The 19,017-nt window shown below is 43.3% G+C and overlaps 1 protein-coding gene across 3 annotated transcripts in view; it reads left to right on the forward strand.

The window, feature by feature from the left end:
* Positions 1-401: 401 nt before the first annotated feature.
* Positions 402-19,017, forward strand: part of STX2 (syntaxin 2) — a 40,154-nt gene continuing 21,538 nt past the window's right edge. For all 3 annotated transcript variants that reach the window (XM_023508490.1, XM_003802600.3, XM_023508489.1), the window contains exons 1-4: positions 402-616; positions 8,362-8,436; positions 13,005-13,104; positions 15,440-15,514. In XM_023508490.1, the coding sequence (XP_023364258.1) occupies positions 587-616; positions 8,362-8,436; positions 13,005-13,104; positions 15,440-15,514 (280 nt within the window). In that variant the 5' untranslated portion in view covers positions 402-586. The remainder of the gene's footprint in view (positions 617-8,361; positions 8,437-13,004; positions 13,105-15,439; positions 15,515-19,017) is intronic.

Here is a 19,017-nt window from a genome sequence, read left to right on the forward strand (position 1 = left end):
CATCCGGGTCACCCCGGTCATTTTCTCTTGTGTTACTGAAGCATTATGTGAGCTAGGTTGGATGTGGGCCGTGGAAGAGAAGGTTCAGGTATGTATCATTCAAAGCTATACCCCCATACTCAGATAAGTATGTCATTATTTGCTTTGCTAAGTTTGTCACTATTCATTGAATGATCAATTTTTTAATAAATAAAACAACAGGCGTGAAAACACAAAAACAAATCATGAAAAGACAAATAGCACATGTAGCTGACCTGCCAGAATCAAACTTGCCCACGGCTCGCCCCCCGCCAGGCCCCGCCCCTCCTTCCCCGCCCTTCTCCCGATGGTCCCGCCTCCGGCTCGCTAGATTCCCCGGGGAGGCTCCTCGAAGTGTGAGTGGATGCGGGGCGGCGCAGGCCGGGCATGCGCAGAGCGCGCGGGCCACGGTTGCCGTGGCAGCGCCGGCTGGAGCGGAGGGCTGCGGGTGCGGCGCGGGGACCGCAGCGGTGTGAGGCGGCCACACCGCTACCCGAGAGCTCGTGGTCCGGCCAGAGGCGGCCCAGGGTAGGCCTGAGCGGCTGGGCGCGTCACCCGGCCGGCGGGGATGCGGGACCGGCTGCCGGACCTGACGGCGGTAAGCAGCGGCGGCGGGTAGCGGTACGCGCTGGGCCGGGGCGGGGTCCCCCAGGGCGGGCGGGGCGCAAGGCGTCCCGGGGCTGGGGCTGCGGGCGGTGTCCAGCGATGGGAGCGGGGCTCCCTGGAGATATCTCCAGGGTCAGGGCTCGCGGTGTCTTTCGGCTGGGACGGGGTCTCAGGACACCCTGGGGCAGGGGCTAAGATAGATGTCCCTAGGGGGATTTAGGGGTACCCTGGGCAGGGGCTTGGGGAGGGGTCCCCAGGGCGGGGACTCGAGGCTTCCTGGGGTAGAGGTTCTGGGTGGGGTCCCAGGGCAAACAGAAGTGTTGGTGGCTTCCCTGGCGTTTGACCGCTTGCGTTCTGCAGGTGGGGACCCAGAACTCTTGAGAGTGTAGTGTAAACAGTTGGGCTGGAGGCACTGGGAAGGGGAAGGAGCCGGCCCGTGACCTTTTCCTGAGCGGGGCTTGCTGCTGCCCTGGGCTGGTATCTGCGTGGAGTTCACACGGTCTCTCCGTCCTGTCTGATTCTTGGCCCAAGCACTTATCCCAGTCATAGGTCACTGGTCTGTCATCCGCCCTGGCGGGGGTCAGCCCCAGTGGCGTCATTCCTTTGGGGGGCAGGGCTGGGTACTCTTGCTCACTGCTTCATACACAGGGCCTAATCCAGGATCCTGTACCAAATCGAGTCAACAGGTCTGTGTGGAATGGGGGCGCCTTACAATGCGGGACACGTGGTGGGGTGAGCCACCAGCAACAGCTCCTGTCTTGTGTTCTTCAGTAAATAGTTAATAGTTTGCCTTGGGGAACTAGGACTGTGTGTGTTTACTCTGTCTGAACACACCTAACAAGCCCAGCTAGTGGAGTGCATAGGTACTCAGCAGATGGAACAGCAAATTATTTTACTTTATTAGAAGGAAAGCAGTTTGATTAAAAATGGAACTGTAGTGGATGTTTATAGAATGTCTGAGAGGTGAAACAATTTAGGCCGGCAGAAGTAATTATGACTTTTTAAAATAAACAGTACCAGGCACTATTTTGTGTGGAGTGTTCACTATTTTGTTTTATCCACTTTACAGATAATGGCTTCTGCCCTCTGAATTGCTGGCAGCCTCAGACCAGGGCTGCTAAGGCTCATTGCCCTTAGGCAATCATTGCTTGTAATGAATTATCATCTCTCCTTTGCTTCTAGAATGGAGCTGTTATGTACTGTGCATGGGAAAATAGAGTAGCCACTTAACCACTTACATCATTATCTGTGTTCTGTGGGTCAGATGGGGAACTCTGATGGAGAAAAACAATGAATTCATCCTTAAGATCATGGGAGTTATGTTTCTACTTAGTCTAATAAGGAAGTTTCTTCATAGGGATTTTCTTTCCTTCCCGCTTTCTTTTTTTTTTTTATTATTTTTTAAATTAAATCATAGCTGTATACATTAATGCAGTCATGGGGTACAAAGTGCTGGTTTTATATACAATTTAAAATATTTTCATCAAACTGGCCTTCATGGCATTTTCTTAGTTATTGTATTAAGAGATTTATATTCTACATTTAGTGAGTTTCACATGTACCCTTGTAAGATGCACTGTATGTGTGGTCCCACCAATTAGCCTCCTTCCACTCATCCTCCCGTCCCCTTCCTTTCCCCTTTCCCCATATCCTTCCCTCTTTCTTAATGGTCAAACATTTTTACCTTCCTGGCAGCTGCAGACCATCATGTTAAACATAGCCAACTCCTATTGTATTATCTCATTCTATAGATTATCCTACAGAGCCACATAATAGGACCTGCAATATTTGTTTAATGAAGAAATCTTGAATGTCACTGAATGTCTTTTGCTCTGACTGGTTTAGCAAAAGATAGCCAAATGTATGAAATATCAGAGAATAGTAAGAAAGATATGTCAGTAGAATACTGTATAAGCTCCTTTTCTTCTTGGCTTGATTAGCAAGAAGTAAATAAGGTGAATTATTTATTATCCTTTCAGTCCATGTATATTCCCTCCCTTCCTGAAACAGTGAGAAGACATTGTGGTTTTGTTTTAGAGTTGGAGAGCCAGCAGCACCTTGTCTAGTCCATTTGCCTCCTGTGTTAGGGGCCAGGACTGTGTAGTCAGAGAGCAAATTGGTGGGAGATTATACTTCTGCAGTTTCTCCCACTGGGCAAATAGTTTTAAAACTCTCAAAACTTTGATTTCCTTATATATAAAGTGGGGATGATCCTTCTTCATTGTCTGCCTCCTAGAGGAAGTTGGGAAGCGTAGAGTTCCCCAGCATGTGAGGCTCTGGGACAGGAGAGAGAGAGGAATGCTATTTAGGAGTCCTGTCCATATTTGCTATGTTTTATGTTTATAGGAAGCAATGATGGCAGTCTTCTTTCTAGCATAAAATAGTAAGTCAAAAATGAATTTGACATGCTTCAAGTTTAACAACTTTTAATATTTAAAAACTCATCTTAAAGTTATCAGATGTAAGTTTAAATGTTTTTCCTCCAGGAAATGTGTCCTATCCAAGTAGTTCTTGGAGTAGTTGAATGTCTGTTCACAACCATATTTCTGAATAATTGGTTTTTTTTAATAGGTAAAGTCAATATTTAATTTTGGTAATTATTAAAATGTCTCTTCTGAAATGTCCAGAAGAATAAAATATTTGTGATGCTTCCAGAAAGTTTACTTTTTTTTGTTTTGTTTTTTTCTTCTCACCACCTTACAGCTGTTAATGTTTCCTCTCTTTTTTTGAGACAACAGTCTTACTTTGTTGCCCTTGGTAGAGTGGCTTGGTGCCATAGCTCATAGCAACCTCAAACTCTTCGGCTCAAGCGATTCTCTTGCCTCAGCCTCCCAAGTAGCTGGGACTACAGGCGTCTGCCACAATGTCTGGCTACTTTTTAGAAGATGGGGGTCTTGCTCTTCCTCAAGCTGGTCTTGAACTCCTGAGCTAAAGCAATCTACCTGCGTTGGCCTCCCAAAGTGTTAGAATTACAAGTGTGAGCCACTGCACCTGGCTAATATTTCTTCTTGAGAAAAAGGTACCACCGACAATTACTTAGAAATTTGAATTGGCAGATTCAGCTTCTTTTAATCAATGATTCTCCTTTTATATTTTTTATTTTTTTGAGACAGAGTCTCACTCTGGGTAGAGTGCCAAAGTCATAGCTAATAGCAATCTCAAACTCAGCAGGTTTAAGCAATTCTCTTACCTCAGCCTCTGGAGTAGCTGGGACTACAGGCACCTGCCACAATGCTTGGCTAGTTTTTCTATTTTTAGTAGAGACGGGGTCTCACTCTTGCTCAGACTGGTCTCAAACCCCCTCAGCTCAGGCAATCCACTTGCCTTGGCCTCCCAGAGTGCTAGGATTACACATGGGAGCCACTACAATGATTTTTTTTTTTTTTGAGCAACAGTTTGTGGACAGAAGATTTAAAAGACTTGCCCAAGGTCTCCTAGATTCTAAATGCAGACAGATATTTCCCGTTTGCAGAAAGTAAAAGACCACCCATCCAAGAGACACTCCAGTGCCTCATTGCTACCAGGGAATATGCTAAGTGTACAGAGACACCACAGTGAGTGGAATGCATGCCATCACACACAGCCTGAGAAGACATGATGAGATTCATGTTAGGAATAGCTATCCTACAAGATAGTGGCCCCTGAAAGAAAATATTTTAATAGGGTCTCACTCTGTTGCCCAGCTGGAGTATGGTAATATCACAGCTCATTGCAGCCTCAAAATTCTGGGCTCAAGCAATCCTCATACCTTAGTTTCCTGAGTAGGTGAGACTACATGCTCCTGCCACCATAACTGGCTAATTTTTCTATTTTTAGTAGAGATGGGGTCTTGCTTTTGTTCAGCCTGGTCTCAATGGCTTTAAGTAATCCTCCCACCTTGGCCTTCTGGGTCAGATAAAAATTTCAATAATAAATTATTCATTTCTGTTAAATCATATGTACCAGGAAGCTTTTTGCTGCCTGTTCCTGACAATAGTATTCACATAGGGAAAATGGTTTTTTTACTTTAATGCTACTTTTAAGTATAATTCTTTTAGCATTTAGCAGAAAAGTAATGTCGGTATTTGAATATTTATCCTGCTCTTTGGCACTTTGGTAGTCAAGTATTTCATACTGGAGAATATTCTTGGTGCTTTTAGTAAATGTTTGCCACAAATAGTTCCGTTACTTACATTGAATGTGCTGTTATGCTTGAGGCTCTTGTATAGGTTTTAATCTCAGCATGAAAGGTTGAACATGGGGCATTCATTGAAAATAGGAGTAACATAGCCAAAAGTATTGTTTTTGGTAGTAATTTTTTTTGTTTCTTTTTTATGAATAGGAAAACAAAACAGTATTACTGGGCTTATTTTTCTAATATCTAACAGTTCTGAGAACTCCAGGTAGAAATCAGAAATATAAGTAAGACAATAAGATTAAGACATAGGACATCAGAGAAATATCTCTGTAGTCATATTGCTCATTTTTGGCCTTCAGGTAGAGAAACAAATTTTTTACCAGCAAGTGAATGATTTTCTGAACAAAAACGGTGTGTAATGTGGATTTCAGAGAGTTGAGTAGGGATTGAGTTTCTCTAATTGTTTATTCGGTGTCACTATGTGGCGTGTGGTGGTATACAGTGGGACAATTATGATAAGATGACTTTCCTCAGGAAGGTGTGACATTGGAGACAATCTCTCCTAGGCACTGAGGCAGATATAGCTTGTCTCCTGAGCAGCAGGTGAAGTAGCTTGGGCTTCTGACTGTGCTGTATACACACTGGATTTGCCTCAAGATGGCCTTAGGGTGTAGGGTGGGAAGTTGTGGTCACCACTGAATCTGGGTAATGGAGACATTGAAGGCTGCTTGTATGAGGTCGGACGACTAAGTTTGAGAACTCATCCTAGAAAAAGTGCTAACATACCTCATTGGTAAATATCACTACAGTCTCCTTTCAGGTATTTCCCTTGGGGAGCTATGCATGCATTCCAGCACTTAGTCCACCCTTCAAAGTACTTTTCCTAGGACGAATTTGTGAACTTAATTGTCAAACTTGATATGGTGACAGCACTGATGGCCATTCCAGAAAAGAGTTCCAACATTGCTTTACTGCCATGAGCTGGTGGTAAAGGGTAGCTCTTGGGGTTTTCCAGAGGGTCAGCATGGTACAGTTAAGATGAGGAGCTTCGTACAGCCAACAGAGCTACTTAATTCTGCTATGCCACGTAGGCATGTTCCTTAACCGTGGGGGTTTGTGTTCTTGTGTATGAAATAGATATGCATATGCATGATGTTTGTTAGGGTTAACTGTGTTCTGGCACCAGAAGCTGAGGTAGGAGGACCCCTTGAATTAGGAGTTTGAGACCTGTCTGAGCAGGAGCAAGAGCAGGACCCTGTCTGCTAAAAAATAGAAAAATTAGCCAGGTGTGGTGGGCCTACTGGTAGTCCCAGCTCCTCAGGAGGCTGAGGCAGGAGGATTGCTTGAGCCCAGGAATTTGAGGTTGCTGTGAGCTTGGGTGATGCCATGGCACTCTAGCCTGGGTTACAGACTCTGTCTCAGGAAAAAACCCCAGAAATTTATCCCTTCAAAGTTCTAGAGTTCTAGATGTTAGACAGAAGTCTGAGGCAAAGGTGCTGACTCTCTCTGAAACCTGTAAAAGAGGATCCCGCCTTGCCTGGAGATTCTGGTGGTGGCCCACCGTCCTTGGCATTCCTTGGCTCTTACGGGCACTGCTGCAGTCTTTGCCTCCCTTGTCACAAGTCTACCTTTCTCTTCTCCATGTGTGTCCCTCTGCAGTAGGACCTCATCTTAACTAACTGCGTCTGCAATGACCCTCTTCCCCAAATACTCTTCGCACACTGAGGGGCTGGGGGTTAGGACTCTACCCATAGCCCCTGCTTGTAGACACAGCGTGAGAGAAGTGTTTCAGTGCTCCTTCATTCTGGTGTCTTGCTCAACCACTGGTATCTGGGGAGAGCAGGGTGGTGGCTCAGTGTCCCTCAGAGCTACTGGGAAAAACACTCAGAGCAGGTGCTTGGGAGTCAGTGTGAACAGAATGTGCAGGTGACAGCTCTGAGGGCCACCAGCTGGGTCCTTTTCTCAGCCACAGGTCGGGAACTCATGGGGCCCTTGGGACCACTTGGGGCCTTCCGGATCTCTGAGTATAAACTTTTGACTGAATCCAAAGTTATTAAATCTTTTATTAAAAGGATTTGTTCCGTGAAGTTTGGATCTGGTCAAGGGGCTGCACTTGGGGATCTGGATAGCCACATGTAGCCTTGAGGCTGCGGGTGCTTCTCCTAGAAGAGTGTCTTGGCAGCTCCATTGTGGCCCAAGGTCACTGGCCTATCTTAGAGCAACACCTTCCCCTCCACCCTGACTGACTGAGTTGTCTTATCTACACATGGGAGAGGTTCTGGGCTGAACATGGGTGACACTCAGAGCTGTCCTCAAGGGTGGAAAGAGAGTATTCCTGATGTTTAGGTAGGTAAAGAGGAAGGATTTGTTGTGCATTCTTAACATATTTATTAAATCGTGCAGCTTTTTCTTAGCTAAATTTGAGTAGAATTTTGTTTCCAAACGTTACTGGGTTGTAGACCAGTAAAGCTGTCCTTCAGATTTCCCAGGGTAAGGATTACAACAGCCCTGAGTGTCATCACCTCTCTTTGTGAAGTGTGGAGTTGGGCTGACCCATAGTGCTGTCCTTGGGGAGAGGATGGAGGCTGGACCCTTCCTTGTGCTTTCTGGCAGATGGGGGTCTCACTGTGGACGTGGTATCACAAGTCTTTAATATACATTGTGTAATTTAGATATCTTATTGTTTTCTTTTTCTGTAGCTGTGGACAAACATTTCTTGCTTCCTACTTTAGACTTCTCCCTCTTAGAGTCTCTTGACTGCTGAGGATGGTCTTCAGGTGGGGTCCCAGCATGGCTCAGTCTGCAGCCTGTTAACATGCCGATTCTCAGCCCTTCTCCAGGCCTGCTAAATCCGCTGGTCAGCTGCCCTGGGTCGGGAGTGGGGGGAGTGGAGGTGGAAGGGTGGGGGGGTGTGTCAGTGAGCTAGGATCTGACCAGCCCTCCAGGAGAGTGATGCAAGGAAGATTGAGAACTCTGGCCTTAATGTATCTCCTCATTCTTTGTCATTTAGTATTCTCTTAAACAGATTTCTAGAAACCAGTGTTGTGCTGGCTCTTGCTGCTGATTTAGGTTGCTTTCCTCCTCAGTTATACTTACTAAGGGTTTCTTTAATACGCCTTTCCTTATTAAAGTGTTTCCTGACTGTTAATGTGCATGTGATGGGGAATTACTACCCTGGGAAAAACTGAGGACCACCAACTAATGTATGTGAAAGATGTTTGGACATTTTTACCTTAGAAAAGTTTACTGGTGATGTCAGCATTTATAATCTTTATAGATATTACGCATGACAGTTTCATTTTTTGAAGATCAAACTGGTGTGTGTTACATTGATTTACATAGTGAAAATGAATGATTCGAAATTGCTTGGTTCTGAAAAATCCAATCTTTATTTCTCTCCTGGGCTTCTGTCCTTCCCTGCTGGACATTAGCATTGAGTTGGCAGTGTTGCAGAGTTCACTTGTCCTCGGTAGTGCTGTGCTGCTAGTTTGTCACAATTTGGTGCTCTAATGAGTTGGGTTCTCGCTGGTACCGAATTTGGTTTTGTCTTTCAGTTCACTATTTGTGCCTACATACAATTTTACAAATCTGAATTTTACATTTTATATTTTCCATTTTAGTGTAGGAAAAATGATGATGGAGACACAATTATTGTTGTTGAAAAGGATCATTTTATGGATGATTTCTTCCATCAGGTAAGAGCATTTAATGAAACCCAGTCATGGACTTTTTCCCTTAAATGTAGTTATATTAATGTAATTGTGCATTTGTCATATTTGAGATAATACTAAAATAAATATTTTTAAAAGTTGTTGTTTGAATGATGTAAATTCTCTGGAGTTTTTAGTTAATATTGAGAAAAATGCAAATCATTATTCCTCATACTTGTCTTGGAGGGCACTTGGGTGCTAGTAGTAGAATTGTGGTATAGAGGGCAGCGGGTGCCCTCCTGGGTGAGGTTGGGGTGCTGTTGCCAGGCAGTTGTGCCTCTTCTTGGCTTGGACATCTCTGTGACTTGGAGCTAGGGCTACTTAGCAGCCCTTCCTCCCCTACGGGCTGCCTCCCCTGCCAACCCCTGGATAGATTTTTTAAAAGTTCTCACCATCAGACCAGTGGTTTCTCCCGACAGAGGGCTCTGTGATCCTTAGGAAGTGGTGATCCTGGCCAAGAAGAGCTTGGCCTTGGGGTGCTGCTGGGGGTCAGGTATGCAAGGCTCCCATGGGCACTGCTGCTTCTGCTAGAGGCAGAGAGAAAGCTCCTGCATATTTTCTAAAATATCTGATTTTAGAATATACATATTTGCTTAGGTATAAGACCCTCAGCAGGCAAGTGTCAATGGTCATCCAGGGATGGCATTTTGAAATGTGGGAAACCTTCAAATACATACTGCCAGTGCCCTGCTTGTGTGGCTGGTGTCTGAGGTATGAGCTCAGGTGCCCTGTCCTGTGGACTTGCCCTGGTGTTCTGCCCCAGGCCATTCTCTGCCCTCTGACCTCCCCAGTGCTGCTCTCAGGCTCAGGCCCAGTATAAATTCTCAAACCCAAGTAATACTTGGTTTCACGTGGGTCTCACATTGCATAATTTCAGATTTTTGAAATTGAGTTGAGCAAATAATCTGACTTTGTTAAAGATGAAGAAAAGAAACACATGTCCAGTGTATTTTTTAATGATGGACACTTCATTCACAGGACTTGTTTGATTATGCCGAATCTGGCAAATAGTTCAGTTGAAAGTCTAAACTGAACTATTTAATCCATGGTCTAGCCATGCATGGATTTGAAAATTTGTAATGTGTTGACCAACATGTATTAAAAGTCATCAGTTTTTCAAATTCAACCAGAATTTCCGGAATGCTTAATGGAAGCCTGGTTGTTACTTTTCAAGTATTTGTTGTTTCCTAATGAGATTAGTACAAGAATGTACTTTAAGGTATGAAGGAGTTAAGATACAGGATTTCCTAATTTTACTTCTTGGAAATGAAACTCTTTTTATATTTTTTTGTCTTTGGTTTCCCTACTCATTTTGTTAGATTATTATTTTTCAGATTTTACCCCCCTACCTGGTTGCTTAACTCTTCCATGCAAGTTCCTTATAAAAATTTATTTCTTGTTTTAAAGAATCTCCTAGCACTGCTTTATCGATTGATTGTAGAATAGGAGTCTTGCCATCTGTGTTGCCCAGGTTAGTCTCAAACTCCTGGACTTAAGCCACTCTCATATCTTGGCCTTCCAAAGTGCTGGGATTACAGGCATGAAGCCACCATGCCCAGCCATGTTGCCGTATTGAATAGCAGAGTTCCATATAGTAATTCACTGAATGCTGTTAAGCTGTGGTCTCTGTTTATTTGGTGTTAACTCATCTTTGCTGCTGATGTCTCAGAGATGTGTGCAAATCCTCATTCACCTCATTTGGATTAACTTAAGGTCAAACTTCTGTTTGTTAAATAATTTATTTTGCAGTTGATTTCTGTGAAATGACTTCTTAGATAGAGAAGTAAATGATGTTTGTTGATATAATTGCAAACATCATTTACAAATATAATTATGTTATATAATTAATATAATTTCTAATATTTTTAGAAAATGGCCTTTATATCTTCAGTGTCACATACAATGTTGCAAAATAAATAGATTTTTGCCCACGACCTCAGTTTGGTTAGAGGCTAAAGTAGTGCTGTAAAGGATGACTAGGGAGTCTCCTTTTTGTAAAGATAATTGATAATGGATAGAAAGAGACCTTGTGTCTTCTAATTCCTAGACATAAATGGTAGCTGTCACCATTGTTAGGGTGTTTCTCTCTCTTGGTATTGTGTGCAGCCCATAGATTTCCTGTCTTTTGGAGCTACACTGGGGCTTCTGCTAGAGCTATCAGTGGTATATATTGCAAAACTCTCCAAGAGTTAAAATATGTTCTTTCTATTTTCTAACATTCTGTGTAGTGTGGAATTACTTTAGAGATGATAAAGTTGGCAAAATGGGCTGGGCCCAGTAGCTCAATGCCTGTAATCACAAGTGTTCTAGGGGGCTGAGGCAGGTGGATTGCTTGAGCTCAGGATTTCGAGACTGGCCTGAGCAAGAGTGAGACCTCATCTTTATTAAAAATAGAAAAAAACTAGTCAGGCATGGTGGCAAGTGCCTGTAGTCCCAGCTATTCAGGAGGCTGAGGAGGAGGATCATTGAACCCAAGAGTTGAGTTTGCTATGTGCTGTGATGATGCTACGTCACTCTATCCAGTGCGACAGAGTGAGACTCTATCTCCAAAAAAAAAAAAAAAAAGATGGCAAAATGAAATATTGATAAGTGCACTAAACCCAAAATACTACTACTTGTAGTTAAGGCTTCATAAAGAAATAGCAAAAATTTTGAAATAATCAGTTTTATTGTATTAAAAATATGTGAATTAGGGCGGCGCCTGTGGCTCAAAGGAGTAGGGCGCCAGCCCCATATACTGGAGGTGGCAGGTAGACCAGGGTTCACACGGGGACCCTGGAACCCTTTCCAATGGATCACATGTCAAAACTATTTTCATAATAATAGTAAGATTAAGTAAGCCTTTTCCACTGTTATTCTTTCAAGAATGCACAATGACAGTGTCTCAGGGATAACACACTGAACACAGAAGGATGTACGAGAGCCAGGCTGTCTGCAGTAAGATGAAAGGTTTATTATGGTCTTTAAAAAATGTAAATCACTGCCCTTGTTTTTACTGATTAAATTACTGGGGTTAGTTTTTTTCATAAAGATATGTCCTTCATGTTAACATGTATATTGGTTTCCTAATTAGCACAAACACTGTGGCTTAAACATCACATATTTATTATCTCATAGTTCTAGAGGCCAGAACTCTAAAGGGAGTCATGCAGGTCAGACACCAAGGTGGTGCAGGGCTGTGTTCTTTCTGGAGGCTCAGGGGTCTCCCCCATCTTTTCCAGCTTCTAGTGTTCTTGGCTTGTCCCTTGTTCTATCTTCAAAGCCCAGCATACAGCTGCTGTTTTCATTGTCAACTCTGTTTTTGATGTTGATCTTTTTGTGTCTATTTTGAAGGACTCTGTGGGTACACTGGGCACCCCCAGATAATCTAGGGTAATCCCCATTGCCAAACTCTTAACTTCCTCCTGTCCCTTTGCTGTGGGAGATGACATATGCACATACTTCCAGTTAGGGTGTAGACATGCCCATGACAGGCTGTGGGTTTGTGATTGGTACTTTAGAGAGGAGGGGTCAGGCATGGTGGCGCATGCCTGTTATTCTAGCACTCTGGGAGGCGTAGGCAGATGGCTCACCTGAGCTTATGAGTTCCAGATCAGCCTGAGCAAGAGTGAGACCCTGTCTCTACTAAAAATAGAAAAGCTGAGGCAAGAGAATCTTTTGAGCCCAGGAGTTTGAGGTGGCTGTGAGCTATGATGCTATGGCATTCTACCCAGGGCAACAGAGGGAGACTCTGTCTCAAAACAAATAAACAAACAAAAAAACATAAAAAAATGAGAGGAGGAAGGAGCAGCAGTGAGACGTCTTGCCCCCCAGTGGTCATACTGCTGCTCTGTAGCCTAACCTCCCCCTGCTCTGTCTTATACGGACACCTGTGCATGTGTGCAGGGGCCACTTGGCTGGTCCAGCATAGTACCCCCATCTCAAGATTCTTAGTGTAGTTATAGCTGTAGATTTTCTTTTGCCATGTAAGATACCATTCATAGGTTCCAGGGAGTAGGCCCTGACCAGCTTAGGGGGCCATTATTCAGCCTATCACAGAGGGCTTTGGAGAGAATGTCACGAGTCCATGTGGATATGTCTTTCTAACAAGTATATTACATCTGGAAACAAATACTGAATAGTGTGAGCCATTTAGAAGCCCCAGATAATGAGCGTGGAGGCTGCCTCCCCACATAAGGGTCACTGCTGGCTCCTCTGCAGGGTGCATTACTGTTTCACTGCACTGAGTGATGGCATCAGTAGGGGAATACTTCCAGTTGGTACATTCTCTGGTACTACTGTGACTTGACTGTAGGAATCTTTATAACTCAGTAGGTTTTGCCAGTGAGTATTGATTGATAATGCCTTTGTTGTAAAGGTAGAAACATTAATATGGAACATTTCTCTTAATTTTGTAAATTAAGTGATATTAATTTAAGAATGGGAAAGGGTTTCATTTCTTTGGGTGGTAATTATTCATTTATTTCCTTCCTATTTTCTTCCCTTTTAGGTAATGAAAAGTGGTAGCAAATTTGCCTTTGCCACATTGTGATGAGTCTTTCTGTTTGTCCTAGGTTGAGGAGATTAGAAACAATATCAGTAAAATAGCTCAATATGTCGAAGAAGTAAAGAAAAACCACAGCATCATTCTTTCTGCACCAAACCCAGAAGGAAGTAAGTTGATGGCTTTTAAAAATAGTTTTTCTGGGCAGTGCCTGAGGCTCAAAGGAGTAGGGCGCTGGCCCCCCATATGCTGGAGGTGGTAGGTTCAAACCCAGCCCCGGCCAAAAACTGCAAAAAAAAAAAAAAAGGGTTTTCTGTCTGTGTTCCTCTTTCTCTTGCTATCTGTAGCTCAGGTCTCAGTCCTCACCCCATGTTAGATAGAGCTGGGAGTGTATAAAAACAGTACTTACGCCGGGCAGCTCTTGGGCATTCTGTGGGCATGGCCTGAGGGGAGCTGGGTCCTGGTGGCTTTTCACAGCTCTCAGCTAAAGTCTAGTGTGCAGCAGTGACGACGGGTATGGCGTATCCACAAGAATACATGAAAAGTCCCATCAATGATTAGACTTGCAGTCTGTACTATGTCCACGGTTAAGCAAGGATGATAGAATTTTATATGTAGAGGGCAGTTAATAAGAGATTGATTTGGAAAACAGTACTTGTTACAGCAGGTTTGAAGATGAGGCAGACTGAGAGGTGTCTTTAAGTTATAGGAAAGCTTTTACGTTCATTGTGTTATTCTCAGTGACTACTGAGGATAGCATGTAAGCAAGCGATTTTAAATTAACTCAGCATCAGGGGCGTGGTAGTTAGGAGGAAGTGTTTCATTGACTTGGGAGTGATAAATATTGAAAATTTTTGAATGGACATGAATATACCAGAGAATCCACACATCATTTTGGGGGGCAAATTGACATCTTAACAATATTTAGTCTTAACAATATTTAATCCATGAAAATGATCTATTCCTCTACTATTTAGGTATCTTTAATGTCTCTTTAGTGTTTCTCTATGGGCAGTGCCTATGGCTCAGTGATTAGGACACCAGCCCCATATACCGAGGGTGGTGGGTTTGAACCTGGCCCCGGCCAAACTGCAACAAAAAAATAGCCGGGTGTTGTGGTGGCTCCTGTAGTCCCTGCTACTCAGGAGGCTGAGGCAAGAGAATCACTTGAGCTCAAGAGCTGGAGGTTGCTGTGAGCTGTGACGGCACAGCACTCTACTGAGGGTGACAGAGTGAAACTCTGTCTCTGAAAAAAAAATAGTGTTTCTCTGGGGCCAGGTGAGGTGGCGCGCACACACCTGTAATCCTAGCACTCTGGGAGGCCCAGGCATGATTGCTTGAGTTTAGGAGTTCCAGAGCAGCCTGAGCAAGAGCAAGAACAAGATCCCATCTCTATTAAAAATAGAAAAACTAGCCAGGGTCGGTGGTGGGTCTCTGCAGGCCCAGCTACTTGGGAGGTTGAGGCTAGAGGATCACTAAAGCCCAAGAGTTTGATGTTGCTGTGAGCTATGACACCAAGGCATGCTACCGAGGGTGACAAAATGAGACTCTGTCTCAAAAAAAAAAAAAAATTGTTTCACTGGGCTCATTGTGAGCGTCTCACACATCTTTTGTTATATTATTCCTAGGAAGTTGATGTTTTGATATTAATGTAAATCCTGTCTGCTTTAAATTTCATTTTCTATCTGCCTGTTGCTGGTATATAGAGATACAGTGATTTTTGTATATTGATCTTGCATTCCATTACCTTGCCAAGTTAGTTATTCTAACATTCTTGGTACATTCAGTTGGATTGTCTCTACACCCAGTCATGTCATCTGTGAGTGATGACAATTTTCCATTCAGCTCTTAAGCTTTTTATCCTTCACTGACTTAATTTCGATGATTTCCAATACAGTATTGAAGTGGCAAGGGCAGTGACCTTATTTATACTCTCTGAGGAAAATTGAAAGCAAATATGTTTTTTTTTATGTTGGAGGATTATTTAATATACTCATACATTGAAAAAAAATAAGGACTTAGTATTAAATCTTGACATTTCATATGTCTTGTAAGATAATATTTTGAGCTTCTGTAGATGCCCATCTATGATCTAGAAGAATGTTTCCCAAAATGTGTTTCTGTAGGCAGAGTCCTTTTTTAGGTCTAAGCAATGGACTTAGGTATTGCATCCATTACTTGGTGTAAACTAGCAAATCTCAAACTTAAAGGTCACCATGAGAGCTTGTTAACTCAGATTAGAGGGATGCATCTCCAGCAAAATTGCTGCTTGAGTAGGTGCAGGATGGAGCCCAAGAGTTCAAGAATTTGCATTTCTGCTAAGCTGTCACCTTAAGAGTGAAGCTGTCAGCCTGGGCACTATACTTTGAGAACCAATGGTACAAGCAGTAATAGGGTCAGGGGACAATAACTTGAATATTTACTAAGAATATATTTCATTTAAATGTATTGGAAAGTATTTTTGTTATGTTATAGCTCAGATAATCTTATTTTAAATTTTTCAAGAAATAAAAGAAGAGCTTGAAGATCTGAACAAAGAAATCAAGAAAACAGCTAATAAAATTCGATCTAAGTTAAAGTGTAAGTTTAAGTTTTATGTTTAATTATTGATGGTGGAGGTATGGGTAATTGTTATTTTCTTCTGCATAGAGTTTTTATTTTGCATTTTTAAAAATTAAAATTTTGACCTCTTAAAATTATTTGTATTTCGAAGTTCTAATTCATATTCAGTAAGAGTGTACATTTGCTTATAAATTATTATACTGTTATTTCTTAGGACATTTTGGGCTAAATTTCAGGTATTTGCGGTTCTTTTAGTTGGTTGGTTCTTTCAGATTTGCAGTATAACTCAGCATATCTCGTGGTGCCTGACCCTTAGCTTCAGGAGCCACTACCCCCAAGGGATTTATGGCTTTTGTACAAGGTTTAACCCAAGATTTCTTTTTCTTGATGTGATAGAAAGACATGCCATACTTAAGTTTTACAGAATGGCATTGAAATCAAGAACAATTTCTGTACAGATTATAAAATACTTTTGTTCTAGAAACTTCAGACATGATAAGCTGGAGATGCTGCCACAAGTCCCCAGCTCTTCAGCCCAGCCCACCCCGACATCTGTGATTTCATTAGTGTATATTTCAGAAACACCAGGGTTTTATGCCACAAAAGCACAACAATTATATCTAAACCAAATTAAATATAATAACTTAATATAAATATCTAATCCGAGGTTATATTTCTCTAGTAATCTTAACAATAATTTTTTTGAACAGTTTTCTTAAGTTGGATCCCAGATAAGGAGCACATCCTTGATTGGTTGGTATTCTTGTGAGACTCTTTAAAATCAGTTCTCCCTCCGTCTTTCTCCCTCTTGAACTTTTTCTTTTGATTCCTGCAGAGCTTGCCATGTTTTGGGCCCTGCCAATATTACCCCATGGCGGTGTTAATAGGTCCTGCTGTCTTCTCCAAACTTCTCTAATTCAGGTGGTTTTGTGGGGTGTTTAAAGAGATAGCATCTGATGACCAGTGTTATGGTTGCATTAAGATGTAGAGGTGGGCTAGTGGAGCACACCTGTAGACCCAGCTACTTGAGAGGCTGAGGCAAGAGATGACTTCGTTGACTTCTGAGCCGTCTCTGTGACCACATGGTCTTTGGTGGCCTTGCTCTTTGTCACCACAACATGGTCCACGCTTACTTTGTACACTTCCTGCCCCAGACCTGGGCTCAGTTGTTTTCCTAAGGAATCCCACTCCTGTCATGTGGAATGGTCTTTTTGGTTTTTTTCTCAGTTTATTAAAAAATTCTTCTCTGTGGGCGGCTGCCCCAGATACTGAGGGTGGCAGGTTCAAACCTGGCCCTGGCCAAACTGCAACAAAAAAATAGCCAGGCATTGTGGTGGGTGCCTGTAGTCCCAGCTACTCGGGAGGCTGAGGCAAGGGAATCGTCTAAACCCAGGAGTTGGAGGTGGCTGTGAGCTGTGTGACGCCACGGCACTCTACCGAGGGTGACAAAGTGAGACTCTGTCTCTACAAAAAAAACAAAAACAAAAATTCTTTTCTGTAAAGGGACACTTATTCTTGGATAATTGGTCACCAGAGAAGCAGCCAACTGCAGATCTCTGCGCTAACAGGAATCTCAGGCTCTCCCAGCTTCGTAGTCTGCTTGTCATGGACTCTGTCACTTGTTCAGTTTCTGGGTTCTTCTGCTGAAGGGGCTTTCCAGGGATCCACTGCATCTGCTCCTGCCTAGGCCCAGCGGGGAGCTGTGTTCAGCCTCTGTGTTGACTTTGTCCAGTTTCCTTCTGTGTAGCTTTTTAGGGCCTGTTCCCCTTGTTCCACTCTGGCTGAGTGATCCTGAGCACATTTGTTCATGGCTTCTTCATTCTTCTGGAACCCTCGTAATGTCTTCCAGTTCTCATGTGTCCTCAGGGGATTATAAGGGGTCCTTTCCACAGACTCAGGGCCAGCCAGGTCTGTTTCATCTCTGTGGTCAGTAGCTAGAAGCTCTTTTGGAAGGTCCTGTGTGTCGATTGTTCATCTACAGTCATTTGAACAATAGTTTCTCATACTCAGCCACAGTTTTCCTCATCTCCAAGATGTCTTGATGGGTCTCTTCATATTTTGTCTTCCCTTCGTTTGCTTCAGTTTCTTTAGTGATGGTCTTGTCTCTGATCAAGGTGAGCATGGCTGTTTTACTGGATTTGCTGATTCCCACCACAGGACATGACACAGAGGCCTTCTGTGGAGGACTTGGTCATTCCCTCCTTTTCTAAAGGTTTAGAACAAGTCTCAGATGAACATTCTTCAACAGCTTCTTGTGATGATTGGGTTTTGGCCCCAGGTCCTGATGACCCTGGTGATGAGTCCCAGGATTCCTTGAGAGGTGATTTAGTGAGGGTTTCAGCGTCAGGGGTCTCAAAATTACCTTCAGAGTCCAAGCTGAAATTCAAGGGTTTGGTCTTGCCTTGTGAGTCCTCCTCCTCAGGTTGCCTTGTTCACCAGGCATGGCCACCACTGCGTTGGGGAATAGGACCTGCCAAAGGCTGACCATCACGAGCATCGCTCCTCCAGCTCCTAGCGGGAGGGTAAGGGGGAAGCCTTTTTAACCCTTTCAAAATGAAGAGAACCTGTGACAGGTGCCAGTTAAGTGTTTCCAGCTGAGGCCAGGCGCGGTGGCTCACACCTGTAATCCTAGCACTCTGAGAGGCTGAGGCAGGTTGATTGCCTGAGCTCAGGAGTTCCAGAATAGCCTGAGCAAGAGCAAGATGCTCTCTAAAAACAGTCGAGTGTTGTGGTGGGCATATGTAGTCCCAACTACTTGGGAGGCTGAGGCAAGAGAATTGCTTGAGGCTGGCCTGTTGGCTCATGCCTATAATCCTAGCACTCTGAGAGGCAGGTGGGTGGATTGCTTGAACTCAGGAGTTTGAGACCAGCCTGAGCAAGAGTGAGACCTCATCTTTACGAAAATAGAAAAACTAGCCAGGGTTGTGGCAGTCACCTGTAGTCGCAGCTACTCAGGAGACTAAGGCAAGAGAATTGCTTGAGCCCAATAGTTTGAGGTTGCTGTGAGCTGTGACTCTGTGTGAAGTATTTACTCCTGCTTATGAGCTCCTCCCTCTCCTCCTCCTCCCACCCCCTCCTGCGTCCCTCTCCTCCCTTCTGTCTCTCCCTCCTCCCTTTCTTCCTCCCCCTAAACCCTGGTGGCACCTAATGGAATGGTGACCTTTCCATTATTTTCCTTTGTGTAAATGTGTGTGGGTAGATACATGTGTATTTATCAAGAGCAGTGACTCAGCCTCCTCTGATGGATGGTCCTTTTAGTGTTTTATTCTAAAGAATTAACTTTAGTTTTATGAAGATATGCTTCAAAGAAAGAAAAGCAATTTTAAGTTTGGATCAAACAACTTTTATTTTTTTATTTATTTTCTTTTTTTTATTGAATGGTAACTGTGTACATTGATGCCCTTTGGGGGTACAGTGTGGTGTTTTCATACATAATCCAAGACACTTCCATCAAACTGGTTAACATAGCCTTCATGTAACTTTCTTAGTTATTATGTCAAAACATTCATATTCTACTCATA

This window comes from Otolemur garnettii, unplaced genomic scaffold (assembly GCF_000181295.1).
Source record: "Otolemur garnettii isolate 467f Iridium unplaced genomic scaffold, OtoGar3 scaffold00250, whole genome shotgun sequence".
In the NCBI taxonomy this organism is placed as follows: Eukaryota; Metazoa; Chordata; class Mammalia; order Primates; family Galagidae; genus Otolemur; species Otolemur garnettii.